We start from the raw sequence: 18445 nt of genomic DNA, 5'->3' as shown, positions 1-18445 counted from the left end.
GCTTTAAACACTTCATATTAACACATTTTTCAAATAAACACTTTTTTTTTCTTTTGAAATTTAATTGCTAGCTTTAGCAACTGATTTGAAAACATTAAATCCTGAAAGTAGAATTTCAAACAAGTAGATTCAATTCAAGATACAATATTATTATGTCATTATTTTGGACCACATTTAGTGTTTTTTCCCCTCAATAGCTGTCACTGACATCTTTAAGCAAGACGCTATTTACACACAATCGTAATTGGAAGTAAAAATAACCGCAAATGAGCGTGATTGAGGGCAAATAGGTTTGTGTTTTTGGCAAATTAAGAGGGTTTAATGTTTCGGGGCGCTTTTCAGCGATGGCTTGGACCATCCACAGGGCCTTGTCTTTCCCACGACTGGTAAAGGAGGGGTCAAGTGTGGGGGTGCGTTGGTATGAATATATGACTACTAATGAGGCTTTCTCCAGAAAGAACCTGACAATTTGGGTATGAAAATGTGACAACAACAAAAAAAAGACCATACAAAAGCATCACCTAGCAACATGGCAGCAGGAATTTCAGAGTCAAGTCTTTTCTGTGAAGCGGCGGGTACTTTGAAACAAGAGTCCCTCGACTCAAGGGGGAAGCACCGACCGCCTGCCTGACAAAGACCTCCCAAAAAATCAACTGAAGAGGCGAACATTGTCTGCTTCCACGTCTCTATGCACGGACATTAATCACACAAGAGACAGAGGCAGAGACGGCGGTGGAAAAAAATAGATTAACAAGTTAAGTGTGGGTTGAATTATAGCTCTCTGACCTCGGAATGACAATCACGTCAATTACTTACAAACACAAATTATAGTTTAACACCATAAGCGTCACCCCGACAGCACTATTACGGACAATTCACCATTTTAGGGCACTGAATTAAAACACTGGATTTTTTTTTTACACGTGTTTCAGCTAAAATGTGGATGACGTTCAGCTCTGTGAATAAGGCTGAATAAGTAATATAACACTAGTGACCGCTTACAAAAATATGTTATTATTGTGTCGTCAAAATGTAGTCACTAGAGGCAGCAGTAGTGAAAAGATTATTATATTGCATTAATCATTCAACTGAAATATTAAGTAGTCCCAGTATTGCAGACAGATTCACAAGGAGGAAGAGTCCACCATGAAGTCAAATGGTAGCAGGGCCTCTGGATGTGATGCTGGAGAACTGGCACATAAACTGTCATAGTGGAGAGCAGTGTGTAGCGTGGTCGAGCGGAGGGAACTGTGGTAGTTACTGTCTTATAAGCGAAAGATAGAAGTAGTTGAGGTGGACAAAAGTGTTGAGATAGTTGCCAGACAAATTGTCACGATACTACCAGTTGTAGTAGTTATATATTGTTACTAATAGTACTTGAAATAGAAGTAGTAGAAAGGTTCCCAAAGGAGTGCTATTCAAAATGAGTCATAATAACAGTTCTCATCGCAGTGCTAATAGTAGCCATAGAAGTAGCAGTAGTTTCATGGGAAGTGGGACAAGGAGAGTAGTTGCTATATCCATAGTACTTTTGGTGTATTTAGTACGGTAAGTCATGACTAAAAACGTTGCTTTGTGATAGCAATAGTCATCAGATTAGTACAATATACAGTTAGGAATATTGATGGTTTATAAGTGTAAAAAGGTAATTGTAGTAGTAGTTTTTGTAGTAGTGCAAGTTATAGTAATCATAACACCAGCAGTAGGATTACTTGTAAAATATTCAAGGCTCTAGAAATGGTGGTAGTAATTGTTCCAGAAGTAGGAATTGTTGGCAAATATGTATTGCAGTACTTGTGATAGCAGTTGTCTAGTACTATGAGAAAAGCTGGAGGGCTGTTCAATTCAGTTTGAGGTTGTTGAATGCAGTATTATATGAGTAACTCTGTGTCACACACCTCTGCTCCTTCAAACTAAAGTAGCATGTGAGATGTTCTCAACAAAAGACATGAAGCGTCAGCGTTTTCGGCGTGAACTTCCACTCGACGGACACTTACATCTCCCACACTCGAGTATCTCTTTCTCTGTCTTCACTGTTTTGAAGATAAGGTGTTATTTTCGAGTGCGTAAATTTGAAGTTCCCGAGAAGTGGTTTCTGTTGTCGTCATCCAGTCGACGGTGTCAAAGGTTAACACCCTCTCAAACACAAGTATGCAAATGCTTTCATTACAATACAAGCTCCTTTTCATTCAGCTCACAGAGTATGCGTCCTGCTGGAGTGTGGACTGCAGCCCCGCAGCACTCCAGGAGCCCAAACACCCCTCCCTCTGGCCACCAGCCTCGGAGGGTGATGACAACACAAAAGTACTTCACACTGGGGCATGGATTTGAATTTTGTGGGTCAGTGAACAGCAGGCCAAAGCAGCAACACCATGCCATTCAGGCCCTGCTCCCCTCACGCCCCTGCTGTCCTCACACTCCGCGTGCTATCAGCAAACACAGAGCGCGGTCACTATAGAAGAAGTCGGGGGGATTGTTGTCTACCGCCGACAGGAATTACACCCACTGTTTCCAACCGCTCTTAGACGCCCCCAAATCTCTCGTTAAGACTGATGGATTCACGCCGTCATTTGTATGCAGTTTAGTGATTCGGCTTTTAATATGGGAAAAAAAGATAAAGACTGTGTTGTCGGCTAACTAGAAAGATTAGTAAGGTTGAGGAGTTGTTCAAGTCATCCAAAAACATCATGGTGACCTTGCGTTTTAGAATGTATTTCTCAATAATTCTCTTCTTTGTCAAGCAGTGTTAGTTTTATTATCATTTTATTGTTAGTCTATTTTAGTGTTTGGGTGTTCAGAAACCTTTAGTTAACGTTAATAAAATAAGAAAACAACCCCCCCGTAAATCTGTTACAACTGGCTAACTTCACTCATTTTTTGGGGGGACAGGATGAGGGAGGGTGGGAATACAGAAAAAAAACGTTTTTATCACATCTCCCTTGTCTTGCCACTTGCCATGTTAAAACCAGGCTCCACAGTCTAACTCACACCGCATGGGATGCTGGCGCTATTTCCTTCTCCACGATACGACTCCAGTTTCAGTGCTGGTAGGCGACACTTCTAGCCAAGAGATGTTTTCACATTACTGGACAGTAAAGCAGTTTGGGATGGACCGTTATGTTCTGATCCACTCAGTTAAAGTTATACGCTGATGACTAGACACATTAAAGCATTGTCTCCTGCTTAGCATCCTAGGGTTGGGGGGGTTCTAATCCTACACATAGACCCCCCTTTACACGACTGACATCCATTTTCTAACTTCCAGCTGAAATGTGACTTGTGTGACCACATGTACTGGTGCTTCTACAGCAGACAGTCACGTTCTCTCCACCTCCACAGGGCTTCACTTAGTGAGAGCTGGCCTTCATCTGAGAGAGGAGAGGATTTCAGATCAGAAGTCACAGTGTCTGCCACTCACTAAACAGTTGAACCAAAGGCCAGACGAAAATGAAAGACTAAACTGCACCTGGGCAAAGTGCACATGCAGCCCTTTGACTGTACTTATGAGGCCGTCCAGTTGATCATCTTGCTTACAAACCATTGTATCATTTTACTGTTGTTGCCTATTAAACTGTAAATATAGCTTGATAAAGTTCCTGCTGAGTAAATCTGGTCCCTCAAAATGAGTTGAAAATTGATTTTCAAAAAAAATGTATGAAATAAACAACAACTTCCCTCCACTTTTCTGATATTTGTCACGTGTGTTATTTAAGTTTTCCCATCATATTACGGTTCTTTGTCTTCATTCTTTCTTTCTATCAGCTCCAGAGCCAGATAACAGGATATACTGTGGCCCCTTTGGGGAATTGAATTGGCCACCTCTAGAATGAATCTGACCAGCAAAAGGATGGAAAAATCATAACTCTATCATAAACCATAAAAACAGGGCATCTACCATACATTCCAGACTATAGAGCGCACTGGCCACACCCACTAAATTGAAGAAGAAAATAGATTTTGTGCATACATCTGCTGTCTATAAGCCACAGGTGCAGTGGTGCTGTCTGCACCGTAGAAAGGTCAGTCCAGACCAGGCTTAAAAATGCTTGAGGATCCAGCAGGCTCCAGCATGGAGACTGACTCATGACAAAGTGGGCAATGTTTTGAACTGGAATCATCATATCTTTTATTGACATTAAAGCATTGAAAATGTGCTGTATTCACCCGCGTGTCCGAAGTTTTGTCACCACTGCTGGTCTCAGCTGCTGCTTCTCGTCTCCAGTCCTCCAGGTGATCGGCTCTGTGGGTGGAGCTGTGGACGCACGGGCGAAAACAGCGCATTTAGAGCGCTTTAAGGTCAATAAAACGCCTGTGATTTCATCGGTTTGATGTGATGAGTCTCAATACTTTGGCTGCATGATGCTCTTTAGCCTGTAAAAATCCATATATTAGGTGTGTTGTTGCATGAGTGTTCAGACCGTGAGAAAAAAGTAGCGGCTTATAGTATGAAAATCCGGATATTTATTCCTTTACTTCCTCTAGTCTAGGTGTGTCCATCACCCCTACTCAACCTCGCACGACTGGAATCCAACCCTTACCATGTTCATATGTGGCATAAGAGCTCTCAGTGTCTTGTCAGAACTGGGTACAAAAGGAAGCACTCACATTATGAATTCCGAACAAGTTCACTTCCCTTTTCGACTGCTTGAAGATTCACTTCAGATGCTGATTCAGCGGGGGAAATTTTCATGTAAACAACAAGAATACAATATGTATCTATCAACTTGTGAAAGGTTTTGAGGCGGAAAGTTTGCAGAGCTCTATGTCATCCATGAGCCAACATTTCAAATGAGTTATCACTCACAGCCGTGACACAACTCTGTGCAGACTTTAAAAGCCAACACAACACAAGACAGCATTTCAGTCATTCAAATACAGCCTGTCATGAACTCCAGTTCTGCTGCACCTTTGATGTTCCTCTCGACTTTCCATGTGATCGACTGATCGATCACAGTGAGTGCATGAAAAACAATCAGCAAAAGAGCATGACTGCACGAGTGTCTTCACTAAAACAAGAGGTCACTATGTGCTGAGACGCCACAGTTGTCTGAAGTAATCCCGTGGGATTTAAGAGTTTTCACGCAGCTACAGAGTCCAAATTCTCTCCTCACGCAGACGTCCGCCGTATCATATGACACAATAATCACACTCGGTATTTGACGTGCTTTAAGAACAACGGGACAGGATATACTCAAAATGCCTCTACGTCGCCGGCCTTTGATCAAGTGTGGTTCAGCAGGAAGACGACGACAAAAGGATTTCTTTTGAGAGACATGGAACCAAAAACCTGTTTTTTTTCCCTCAGAAGGAACGAAGCAGAACTGGTAAGTAGTAAGTAATTTCACTTTAGTAATTGCATTTATCGTATCTGGTGTTTAAGACATTCTTTAAAGAGTCATATTTTATACTCACAGTCGTCAGAGAAGTTCAGTTTGCTGTGGTTATATGCATTTCTACTCAAAATATGCAGTAAAAACATCATTGTTTTGATTAACATCTTCACCACTTTGCTCTAAATAAGTTGCTTTTGTCATGGGACCTTTTACTTCTTGAGGTAAACAGTCCTATTCTTGTGCGAAGGGACTAGCTGAAGGTGTGAGCTTTATCTTCACCACCAGTCTGTCCAGTGCATCAGCAGGGAAGACAGAAATGTGCCATTTCTAGATGCAAAAACACCTTCAGCATGACAGGAAATGCTGCATTGGAAACTCTATTTTATACACTGAACTCTATAGCTATTCCCTTCGAGTTATAGAGCTAACTTTTGAACGTGGCATTTGGCAAGTTCTGCTGGAAAATCTGAGAACAACTTCAAACAGATGAATTGTTGAACATTTCAGTGTAAGCGGGTCCTCATGCTAGCTTTAGCGCAGTTTACACTAGCATTGAATAGCACTAGCATTGAACCAATTTGATCTTTCAAAAGCCATTCAGGGCCACATCACATGGCTTGACGGCACAGGTGAGGCCCCCAGCCCTTGGGTTTGATGCAGATTCCTAGATTGTTGACTCCTGTGTGGTTATCCATTTACGGCCAGCAAAATATTGGGAACCGATTGGGAAACATAGCGCCGACTGACACAGCAGGAGTCCCGCTTTACAGAGCCTGCAAATATATTTCAACTCTCACCCTAGTTTTACAGTGGGTCAGTGTAAAAGAATTAAGTCAGACCGGTTTACTGCGCTAGTTTCATACGTTTGTGAGACAATCTCAGCGTTGACTCCCACAGAGCTAATTTCTGCAACCAAATAACGAATTAATCCACTTTGTGTCTAGACAATTCAAACAATGAGTCGCCTCAACGGAACGCGCCACATATATTAAATACACCGCCCTAATCTGAAAATGGGAGCCGACTTACTCGTTCAGCTCCACCTGTTTTAACAGAGAGACTCCGCGACATTCCTGCACCAGAATGGATGTCTCCGGCGGGGGGGTATGACATCATTACCCCCCCCCCACCACCACCACCACCCTCCTGCTTCCTGCAGACCGAGGCTCTTCTCTGAGTCTCAGCGGGATGACATAGGTTTCCACTGTATTTCAACTCCACTGACAGCTACTGGAATTCCTGAAAGCAACTGGGAGAAACGTAATGTGAAAAAGAGAATTCAGCTGCTGGATTTCAGATTAGGCAGCATTTGAGGTCCTTAGCAGCAGGTGAAGTGCCAGATACATTCCTGGGCACAATCTCCATTAAGCAGAAAACAAAACCCCTTTCTGCACTGGGATAACTGAAATTTCTTCCCACGGTTAAATGCTTGGCTTTGTGTGGACATTTGTAATAGGCTTATAACCATTCTTAGAACAATAAACGCCAGAGATTCCCGCTGAGGCGCCAATCAACGCTCTCTTCCTTTATGCGCCTCTCAGCTCAGGTGTGGGTGTCGCTGCTTTACCGCACCGAAAAGCTTCCTCTTTGTTTGCCTCTTTGTTCGTGCTGGCCTCTTTTAAAAAGCTCCACATGCAGCCACTAATAACAAACCCGGGCAGAGCAGTTCGTGTGCGGTGTGGCGTCCAGAGACAAAAGAGAGGAACAAGCCCCGACAGGTTTTTGTCTTATGAAGATGGAGATGCGGTTTAAGAACACATGCATTACTCATACGTAGCTGGCTGAAGTGCGGCTTCGCCCTCCTCGCTCAGTGCTGCCTGCATTACCGCCGACTTCACGCATCAAAGAGCAGATGTGACCAAAACCGAAGAGCTCAGGTAGAGAAATATTTGAGTCTTTGAAACGCAAAAGTGACTGGGATTATCTTTAAAGTTGCGTATCAAATGGACAGGCATAGTTTTAAGCTTTAAACATGAGCTGTTGTTCGCTGCTTTTATTAGCCGGTAACAGGTTGTGTATTGGAGCTGGGGTCACTATAATCCTCTTCGTCTGGCAAGTTAACCAAGTGGGGGGTGGGGGGTGAAAGTGAAAACCCCTTCAGTAAAGAGCCGTGTTAAACGTAATGGATGTTGGGCTAATAAAGATGACAGCACACATTCATATGCATTCACTTGTGTGCTCAGCTTGTAGAAGTCTGCCTGGCAGGGACCAACAAAGGGGAGGAAGGAAGCCCAGGGGTGTGGGGTAACGACACACACACGCACACACACACCGGGTCCCCAAAGCTTTGCATCAAGCCTGAGGTTATAGTGGTGACAGCTGGACCCGCACTCACCCGTGGGCCCGTTAACAGCCAACACACACACACACACACACACGGAGGATGTTCCATCCTGTTTACTGTTTACCTTTCACAGTGGCCGGCCAACTTGGGAGGGCCATGTGACCGTGTGATCACAGGCCTCACAGCTGTCTGAGGCGCTGCGGATGGTTTGTTTTCATCTCTCATTTGCTACATCAGTTGTTTTCTTTTCAACCGGATCATCTTCACATTCTGCTTCCTACTGTTCAGCCTTACTTCCCCCAAGTTTTCAAGATATATGAGGGCACTGTGAGTCAACATCGACTCGTCTGAAGGAGCTCAACATATTCTCAAGTCTGAGAGGAAACTTCATCCTTCCATGTGGCCCTTCCTGTGGTCTCATCCAGGCTGTGTGATCAACAGGAAGGCATCCGTGTGACACGCATTTCCTCAGCAGAGAGCGAGCACCATTGAGAGGCAGATCATTGCCAGAGCTGTCTGGCTCAGATCTTCCTCCCAACACAAACCCAGCATCTTCGCCCACCTTAAATGATGGGAGACAACTGCTCTCAAACAAAAATGTTGTGTCAAAGTGCTTCAAGTATCATCATGTGCTGGAAGCACTGTACCTGTACTTCACTAACTCACAGAAAACCTCTGCAGCAGGGCGACTGTGTCGATTTCCTCAACAGATTTGGGAGTGGCTTAATCTGTTTGATAAATTCCTAATCTGGATTGAGATTTCAAGAACAAGCTACTCTGTGTGACGTAAATAATGTTTTCACTTTCTTATTTTACTTTATAATACATGAACCATACAGCAGCCAACAGCTTTTGACAAATGTTTATGTTTTATTTTTGTTTTTTATAAACAAAAACTGGCACCATATAATGAGAAAGGCATGTAAAATTATGCATGAGGAGTAATTCTCTCCAGAGGAGAATTGTTTGCATGCTCCATTATTCCACATTATTGTTGTTTTTTTTCTTTTTACAAACTTTGATCCACACCGCTGCAGTTCCCTTATCAGCTGTGGAGGTCAGATGTGACATGCTTACTCGCTGAAAGGACCACAACTGTTCAGGAAAGGGCCGAGCAGCGACTGGCTGAGAGCTCCACAACAATTGGCTCCTTATTTGTCCTGAAGGGCACCTGTTGTGTTTGTGGTGGTCCCATGATGACGTGACACAGCTGAACCACACAAGGTGCAGGTGGCAATGTTGCTCCACTCCAGTGTTCTTGTCAACAAGACTGTAGAAAAAAGAGAATGAATTCATGAACTTTATTTGTCTGGGATGAAGAGAAGGACTGTCCAGGGTTTCACTGCCTGGTGGGTTGGACAAGATTGCGTCCATATCGCCACCTAGTGACAGAAGGACAAACATTCAAGGCTCTGATTCAGAGAGAAGGTTTTAAGATACCATTGTTAAATCTTCATTTTTCTTAAAGGAAGATCGTCGAGCTGCAAACCATATTAAACAAATTAAATTATTTAAAATGACGAAGAAGCATAAATTAAACTTTGTCTTAGTTTCATGTGATAATTGTTACAAACAACAAATTTTCCTTTACTTTTTTGTCGTGTTCATGATTTTTAGGTATTATTTGTACAACTCTGTTTTGCAGTCATTACTGGTCAGCATGTGAGCACAGATCAGTGGAGCAAAACTGAATAAAATAGTGGATGAAAACATGAATCAAGAAAACAAAATTTCTAATACTATAACTATTTCAAAATAAATAAATGAATAAATAATAATAATATTAAAATGGATAAAAACGTGAGCCAATAAAACAAAATTCCTGATGCTGTAACTATTTGAAATGATAATAATAATAATAATATTAATATTATTAATAACAACAACAACAACAACAACAATAATAATAATAATAATAATAATAAAATGGATAAAAACATGAACCAAGAAAACAAAATTTCTGACGTATGTAAGTATTTGAAATAATAATAATAATAATAATAATAATAATAATAATACAATATTTAGAAATATAATTTTGTTAATCGTTTTTTGTTTAAATACATTTTATTAAATGTATTTAAACAAATTAATTTTAATGGAATATTTACCAAAATGTACAATAACAATAACGATCACAGTTACAGTAATGTAAGGACGTTTCTTCGTGCAAAACATAAATAAAGAATGAACATTTTTGCGTTTGTAATAAGTTATATAAACACGTTTGCCATAAGTTATATAAATGACATTCATTAATTGCGGAGGTAAGAGCGCTTCACCTACTATATATATACTGTAAAGGGGGAGTTGAACGATCGGTCTTTGAAGGAAGCGCTGTCTCACCTCAGAAGCGGAAGCATGTCACGTGACCGCGAGCGGAAGTGATTGTCACTGGCGCATGTGTTTCCGTGCAGCAGGTTCGTTCATTTATCATTTAAACCAAGTCAGAAAACGTTAATCTACACGTTGGGACGTTAACGCTGGACTGTGTATCGTCACGGGGAAGTGACGTTAGTCAGGAAACGTGCTTCTGTTTACATTCGCGTATCTGAAAGAGGAAATGTTCACCGGACTATGTGAAAAAAGTCTCCTTTTAATGTCTTAAAACTGGGACGTGTAGATGTAAGTCATGTTGTTTTCCATTGCTTAACTGACTGCGTAGCCTAAACTGCTTGGACGAACATTTCCGTGCAGTGCAGCTCCTCCAACTGTAGTAAAGTGCCAGAGGACGATCAGGGACGGAACAACGTTCCTATTGTCCTATTGAGGCTTTGCAGGTGTAACAATAACCAATATGTAACATTGACTGGAGGGTCTGCAGTGAGCAGCAGCAGGTGGAATTCAGACTCATATTCACCTCCTGCTGATGCATCACTGCCTTGAGACAGTCAGGGCTCCATCAATGACTTGTCTGATCCACATTTTCTATGGTGTGAGGTTTGTATTTGACCTGTTCTCACGATGATTCATGGCTGACAACAAGTTGGACCTGAGTTAGTTGTAAAAGCAATTATTGTCCTTGTCTGTTGATGTTGTCCTCAGTAGGGCGGCTGTGTTTTCACTTGGCCTGACTAGTGACTTGCATAAAGGGGGTGTGTGTGGCGCGTGGGAAAATGATTTAACAGCACTTGCATGTGTGTCACGGTCACTTGTTAAATTAAATTAAACATAAAGCATCTATATTAATGAATTCAAATGGTTTTAATAGGGGAGCATCATTTTCTTAAAAGGGAAGTGACATTTAATATAAAAAAAACAAGGCCAAATATAAAATGTTTCAAATTCAATTCGAATGTGAACAATAACATGGGCATGTAAAAAGTATATCATTGATAAACTGCTATATAAAGTACACAACGCTCGACCCACTGGCTATATTATTCACATATGTGAAGTTCTATTTCACTTTAATAACACCTCACCACAGAAGTGGAAGTGTGTCATGTGACCGTGAACGGAAGTGCTTGTGTCTGACATCTATGCAGCAAGTTTGTTTCATTTTAATAACATTTCCGCTATATCATAAGAAGTGTAATCTTAACTTTTATTATTTATTTCATTTCAGTGCAGTTTTGTTGAATTTTTTTGGTCCACCACTACCACTAAAACATAAACAAATCAATGATCTAAGACTTGGAGATTATTATTACCTGGGCAACCTCCTGAGAATAGCCTCCTGTCTTGTGGTTTATGAGCAAGTGCGTGGTGCAATGTGTTGGTTGTGTTGAAAAGAACAATATTCTTGTATAAATATTGATATTAGCTTTTAAAAAGGTGACATTGTTTAGTAGTTCCAATCGGCCTCACCGATATATCGGTCAACCTCTAATTCAAAGTGCAAACTTTACATTGCGGTTTTAAATATTCTTATAATTTTAATTCATGTTATAAACCTGAATGTGATCCATTCCAGCATAATAATTAGAAATGATATAAATATTCCGATGTTGAGTTGATGAGTAAGTTGAGCCCAGTCATTCTCTTAAATACGCTCAGTAAACAGGAGGATGCTTCATGCTCTGACTCAGAGGTGAAATGAAGTGAGTGAGAAGCACCACCTGCTGGATGAATTGATGTACTTTATTCCCAAGAGTCTAAGTCCTCATTGAAGACTGACTATCAACTGAACAACTGTCATGTGCACATTTGCGATCCACCCTCAACCAGCAAGTTAAACATGCACAAATGCGTCTTTCTTTTCATCCCATGAGGGGACTCTGTTTGTGTCATGGGTCACAGTTGGCCAATATGTCGGCCTTCTTTTCTGATCACAAGGTCACATGTCCCTGTTAGAGTCATGTATTGCTGGAAAGACAAATGTGGTAGTAGCCTGAGGTCCAAAACTAGCCTAGTGAAACGGCCCAGTCATCTGTGCATCTGTGACCAATCTGACCACCAGGCTTGAAATCAGATGCAGTTTTTTCATGTCGTGGCTTTTAAGAAGTCTCATGTGGACTGTTGATGAGAGTGAAGGGTGGTTTTCCCAGGTGTTCATCCCTACCAGATGGCTGAGGCTGTTGTGTTGTGTCGCACTGGCAAACATGGGTGTTGTAAACAGACGTCACCTCGCTGCAGAGAGTGGAGAAGTTCTGTTCCTAAGTGCCAATGACCTCTGAGTGGAAAAAGCTGTTCTGACCTGGGCCATCAAAGGACCAGCTCTGAGGTGCGGCGTTCTCCCCGACATTCTTCCACTTCATCATTCAGTGGTGCTTCACGCATACATTTCTCACTTGTTCACATTCATGAGACATCAGTCATCCGCACCACTGACACACGCTCAGTCCTTGAACCTGTTCATGTGCTCATGGAAAATGGTGAGCCAATGTTTGTGACTTGAATGGTTAGTTCAGATTCGGACCAAGTTGGTTTGTACATTGTGAAATGCATCAGTTGAGCATAGTGAAACAAAAATGGAGGTCGACAATGCAGGACTCCAGGTGTTGCTGTTTAAATCTCTAAAGAAGACATTCATGACCAATAGATCCTTGTTTTGTTTTGGGTTTTTTTTTTAAGTTCAAGTGTACAAAATAAGGGTTTTGTGTTTCATACTGAATGGAATGCGGCGCTCAGTTTCACTGGCAGGGAGCGTTCGCACACCAACTACCGTGTCGGTACGATTTCCTGCCGACCCCTCTTGCTCACTGGAGTTTATTCTCTTGCAACACTATCGACTTTTTGTTCAGACTTTCCCGGCAATCGACAGCAAATTGATTGCAGAGGGAAGCTCATGCCTTTGAGCAAAGTACAAAGTCTGTATTGCAGCTGAAATACTCTCCGACCAGTCCATGTCGGGAGCGACGGTTCAGGCTGCGGACTTGCTTTCCACCACCGGAGTTTGGGTTGGTTCTTGTGAAAATGCTGCTTGTTGTTGGCTTGTGTTTTATTAAGGATGTTGCTGAGAGCGAGTTGAGTTGTGGAAGGAGAGGAGGATTTCTTGTTTATTTGTATTGATCACTCCAACTGTCTGGGGGAGTAGATGCATTTCAGGGTTTTCAGTCCGCGCGGGTGTTGGGGAGATTCCATTCCAAAATACAAGATGTGACGACATGTGCGTTTAAGACAGAGCCAGTTAGAAAAAACAAGTTTGTCTCAAGCTACTACCAATACACAGCATATTGACTCAATATACTTAATTTTGAGTAAAGTAATAATTTAATTGCTTATTGATGACTAATTTTACAGGAGTTGGCAAATTCAACTATTTTAAACCTGCACATTATTGTTGTTATTATTATTCTTATTGTTAAAAGATTTGAAAAAGAGTGTTTTACGTCCAAGTCTTTCTTCCATCATCACGCTGTTTGTATTGTTTTGTATGTTAGTAAAAAAAATATCAGTAAATTATTGTAGTACTACAAAAGTTGTACTCAATACATTTTTTAGTAGTTACTAGTTTATATTAAGGCTGCGTCTGGTTTGGCAGTCGACCAGTCACTGACTTTATTGGAGTTTGAGCAGCACGGAGTCACACCTGTAAATAGTCATTTGAAAAAGGAAAAGTGTGGAAATATTGCTTTGCTACCTAAAATCTTTGGATTGCTCAAAATATGGTTTGAAAGTTATGACTGGCAAATGTTGCATCTTAGTTCAGTCCACTGTAAAAGCTTTGGGTGGCAATGATCCCGGCGCCTCTTACTGACATCACGACCGCTCAGTGAATAATTGTGAACTGAAGACTTGTTGTTGTTGTCCCACTTTATATTAATATTCTGGGCATTTGGCAGCTAAACACTGTCACTAGGCTTGAAGCACCTCACGGTTTGGGGCCAGGGATGGCAGTTGGAAATCAAAGAAAGAGACATTAAAACACCATAAATGGCCTTGTTTGTAGTTTGATATTATATAGTAGAGTGCATCCATTAAAAATAAATACGTAATAGCCGTATGCTGGAGAGAGGACGTGCTCAACCCACTATGCTACGGCAAAGTCACCTGACTATTGGCAGCCTGCTTGCTGTACCTCAGCTCTGTCTGCCTGCCGGTTAATGTGGCCCCAAGAGCCGCCAATAAATACATGCAGTTACTTTCAGATTCTCAGCACTTGACAAGTAGCACGTTGACCTTCAAAGATCAGTTTGAGTTGACACCCTTGAGATGCCGCTCCACACAAATGGGCTTTGATGTGAGTCCGTGGCTGTGTTCTGGATAAAACCGATCAAGTCTTTCTCTTGCTTTAATACAGGCGTCAGTGAAGGATGTTCGGGACAGTGACCCTGTTGCTGCTGACGCTGGGCGTCTGCAGCGGACACAGCAAGGAGGAAGTGGAGGGGAAGCGCTCCGGTCACGTGTCAGTGGTCATTGTGGGAGGCACCGGGGACTTGGCGAGGAAGTACCTGTGGCAGGGTTTCTTCCACCTGTACGTGAACCAGGTCACCCGGGGAAACAGCTTTTCCTTCTACGCTGGAGGCATTTCTCCGTCCGACAAGGCCACGCCGGTTCTGTTTCAGATCCTGAAGTCGCTCTCCTGCTCCGAGTCTGTCTCTGAGGAGCGCTGTGCGCTGCTGAAAGAGCAGTTTCTGCGGCTGGCTCAGTATCGGCAGCTGAAGAGCGTGGAGGACTACCAAGACCTCACCAAGCACATCACCAGACAGCTCCAAGAAGAAGGGATGGAGGAGGCGGGGCGGCTCTTCTACCTCTCAGTGCCGGCCTTTGCGTATGCGGACATCGCCGAGAAGATCAACAGCACTTGCAGACCTCCAGAGGGAGTTTGGATGCGTGTGGTGTTGGAGAAGCCTTTTGGGCACGACTTCAGAAGTGCTCAAGTGTTGGCGTCTCAGCTGGCTAACTCGCTCAAGGAGGAAGAAATGTACAGGATCGACCACTACTTGGGGAAGCAGGTGGGTGTCGAGCGTTGCCATGGAAACATTGGTGCTCTGGTGACGATATTATGTGACTTTATAAATAGATGAGCAAATTGTGGTACCAGGTCGCCATGGTCTGTCTGGTCATGAACTGCAGCTGAAGGTCTTCGGGTTAAAAACAAGAAGTGCAACATGTGGAGACAAAAACATGTAGAGAGGAGAGACAGGCAACATGTTAGGTTTAGGACGTTGGAAGTGAAGACACTTTTTTTTTTTTTTACTTTCACTTTTACTTTGTACTTTCACTTTTACTTTGTAACTGGTTTTATTTAATAATATTTTTTTCTGTATGTTATTGGAGATGTCACCAAAATGTTTTCCAAATGCTCAGTCCTGTTTTTTGTTTTCAGGTTGTGTCCAAGATACTTCCATTCAGAGCGCAGAACAAGAAATTCCTGGATCCGATTTGGAACAAACACCACATCGAGAGAGTGGAGATCGTTTTGAAAGAAACCCTGGATGTGAAAGGTGACTTCAGTCGGGTCCGTTATTCCACCCCATTTGTTGATGAGTCGTCTGCTTCCTTTTCAAGGTCGGATTTCCTTCTACGACAAGTACGGAGTGATCAGGGACGTGCTCCAAAACCACCTGACTGAAGTCATGACCCTGCTGACCATGAGGCTTCCTGCCAATCTGAGCAGCAGCAAGGAAGTTCTCCAGAACAAGCTGCAGGTCTTTGGTTCGGTGCTGCCTTTAGGCAAGCGTCAGGTGGTGCTGGGTCAGTACCAGGGCTACCAGGCCGAGGTCCAACAGGAGCTGAACAAGACCAAAGATCACATGAGTTTAACTCCAACATATGCAGGTAAGAATTCTAAGTCTAAACGTTCACGACCCCTGCTCTACAGAGGAGCCAGTCAAACGCATTACAGCGCCTCCACAGTCCTCACATATGAACTACATGGTTCCCAGTGAATCCATGTGGATAGTAAAAACACTTTTTTGAAACCTTATGTTCAGATGTGCAGCTCCGCCTGAATGTAGCCTCAAATTCCAGTTTCCGCCTCAGTGTTTGACGTTTATGGAAGACATTTCCATGAACATCTGCACCAGTCTTCCCCTGTAGCTGAACCATATTGGATGTTGTCGTGTCTTCCAGCCGTGCTGGTGCACATGGAGGACCCTCGGTACGAAAACGTGCCCATCCTGCTGGTCTCTGGGAAGATGTTGGACGAGCGAGTGGGGTACGCTCGCATCCTTTTCAAGGACGACATCTTCTGCCTTCAGAACCACAACAGCGGCCACTGCAAGCCCAAACAGATAGTCTTCCACTTCGGCCACGGGCAGCTGAACCATCCGGCGATCCTGGTCAGCAAGAGTCTGTTCAAGCCCGGTCTGGTGGACGGCGAGTGGAAGGAGGTGACCGAGCCTGCCGACTTCAGCGTTCTCGGGTTACACATTTCCGAGTACTACGTTCAGACTCCAGCGGTGGAGAGAGACGCTTACGCCGAGTTGATTTCTCACATATTCGCTGGACGCTCCAACCACTTTATAAGCACTGAAAACCTGCTGGCGTCGTGGCTGATGTGGACGCCGATGCTGAACTCTCTGGAGACGTCCTTCCCCCGCGTCTACCCCGGGGGAGCCGACAACCATGACCTGCTGAACGTTCGTCTCGCTGGGAAAGAACTGAGCTACCTCAGCGAGGTTGTGCTCATCGGGCCGGTTCAGAACACGGCGGCCAAAGACGTCCAGGTGATGGTGGGGAGTTACCGCAGCGCAAAGATGGTGTCGGCCTGGTCTCAGGAGCTGGTGGAGAAGCTGGCAGTGGACATTCAGGAGGCGGCGGAGGCCGCTGTGCTCCAGGGCGGGGTCTTCCACCTGGCCCTCTCGGGCGGCTCCACACCCCTCGCTCTCTTCCACCGACTGGCCCTGCACCACTTCTCGTTCCCGTGGAGGAAGACTCATGTGTGGATGGTGGACGAGCGCTGTGTTCCTCCGACTGACCAGGAGTCCAACTTCCACAGCTTGCACGAGCACCTCCTGCTGCACGTGAGCATCCCCTACTTCAACGTCCACCCCATGCCGGTTCAGATCCGGCAGCGTTTGTGCGCGGAGGAGGACGGGGCCGCGCAGATTTACGAGGACGAGCTGAGAACGCTGGTCAACGACTCCCGCTTCCACTTCATCCTGCTGGGGCTGGGCTACGACGGACACACCGCCTCCCTCTTCCCTGGACGTCGGGTGGACACCACTGAGAAGAGGCTGGTGGCGCTGACCGAGAGTCCGGTTCAGCCACACCAGCGTTTGAGTCTCACCATATCGGCCATTAACCGAGCTCACCGGGTCGCTCTGCTAGTGATGGGCAAAGGCAAGCATGAAATGGTCACCCAGCTGAGCAGAACCAAGGACGACCCAGTCAAGTGGCCGGTTACGGCAGTCAGGCCCGAGAGTGGCCAGCTGGTCTGGTACATCGACTACGATGCCCTTCTGGGATGAGAATCATTTGAGCTCACTGGTTCAAGGGCACGTTCAGTGGTCTGGACATAACTCGGTGCAGTGAACTCTCTGTAAAGCCACTTATATATTCTTAAAGGAAACAAAGTTCCTTCATCCCAGATGAGAAATGAAGGCACCGTAGAGGCAGAAAAGCCATGAAACTGCTTGTTGAAGCAGCAAAAGAACATGAGAAATGATCACAGTCAATAACCCATGATGCTAACAAATGATTTTAACCTGATGAAAACATGAGCTACTGTGGATAGCTACCTCATGAACAAGGCCGCAACTGGACCCACCTCATTGAAACATGACCATGTTTGAGTCGTCGCCTCGCTTCAGTCAGTCACTCAGTCAGTCAGTCAACGTCCACTGATGCAACAATACCATCAACCCTCAAGTGCCTTTTCTCATATCTGCTCAGTAAATCTCCTCAAATGTGATCCTCCACATTATTTTAGATCAAAATCAGACGAGTTGAAGTGAAGACTATTTCCTCCATGTCTAATATATATTTATGTATATATGTAAATGTACATAAAGAACAGATTAATTATCTTTTGCCTGAAAACCAAACCGTGCAACTCAGTCTGTTTACATTGTGGTTTTCAACGTTCCAACTATGCAATAGTTGAATTCATAGTCTCGATTAGCCAGAGTGAATCACGAAAGAAATTCTGCCAGAGGTGTTTGGGGAAAAAAAGTGAAAATGTGAAGCACAAGTCGCTCCACCGTTGGCAAAATAAACATCTGCTTTATTAAAGTGAAAGATGAATTCCTCCTTTTGTTCCCAGGGTTTAAAGTTACCAGCTGCCGGTGCGAAGGCAACCGCAGGAAATCTTAATAGAAGGATTGGGTGTCGATACCTGACAGCTGGTCGGCTTTATCACGTTCTCTTTCAGCCAGCCACATCGCCCCTCGCGCCGCCAGCAGACCTGCAGGACACAGGCAGGTTTGGATTCCTGCAAAGGACTGTCGGATGCCCGATGAGTCAAGGGACAGAGTTTACCGCTGCTCAGGATGGACGC

The 18445-nt window shown here is 43.8% G+C and overlaps 1 protein-coding gene across 3 annotated transcripts; it reads left to right on the top strand.

Annotated features, from left to right (window-relative positions):
* The first annotated feature begins 9992 nt into the window (after window positions 1–9992).
* On the top strand, window positions 9993–18186 carry h6pd (hexose-6-phosphate dehydrogenase (glucose 1-dehydrogenase)). 3 transcript variants are annotated; one of them, XM_053868297.1, is made up of 5 exons: window positions 9993–10037; window positions 14303–14957; window positions 15332–15449; window positions 15514–15783; window positions 16078–18186. In XM_053868297.1, the coding sequence occupies exons 2-5, from the start codon at window positions 14316–14318 to the stop codon at window positions 17415–17417; spliced, it is 2370 nt and encodes a 789-aa protein (XP_053724272.1). In that variant the 5' UTR covers window positions 9993–10037; window positions 14303–14315; the 3' UTR covers window positions 17418–18186. The 3 variants fall into 3 exon arrangements, with proteins under 3 accessions (XP_053724272.1, XP_053724271.1, XP_053724270.1); XM_053868296.1 differs by lacking the exon at window positions 9993–10037 and adding an exon at window positions 10076–10242; XM_053868295.1 differs by lacking the exon at window positions 9993–10037 and adding an exon at window positions 12804–12959.
* The last annotated feature ends 259 nt before the right edge of the window (window positions 18187–18445 follow it).

This window comes from Synchiropus splendidus, chromosome 6, assembly GCF_027744825.2.
Source record: "Synchiropus splendidus isolate RoL2022-P1 chromosome 6, RoL_Sspl_1.0, whole genome shotgun sequence".
NCBI classification, from domain to species: domain Eukaryota; kingdom Metazoa; phylum Chordata; class Actinopteri; order Syngnathiformes; family Callionymidae; genus Synchiropus; species Synchiropus splendidus.
The sequence above is the reverse complement of the archived record's forward strand: the minus strand, read 5'-3'. Positions and strand labels throughout refer to the sequence as shown.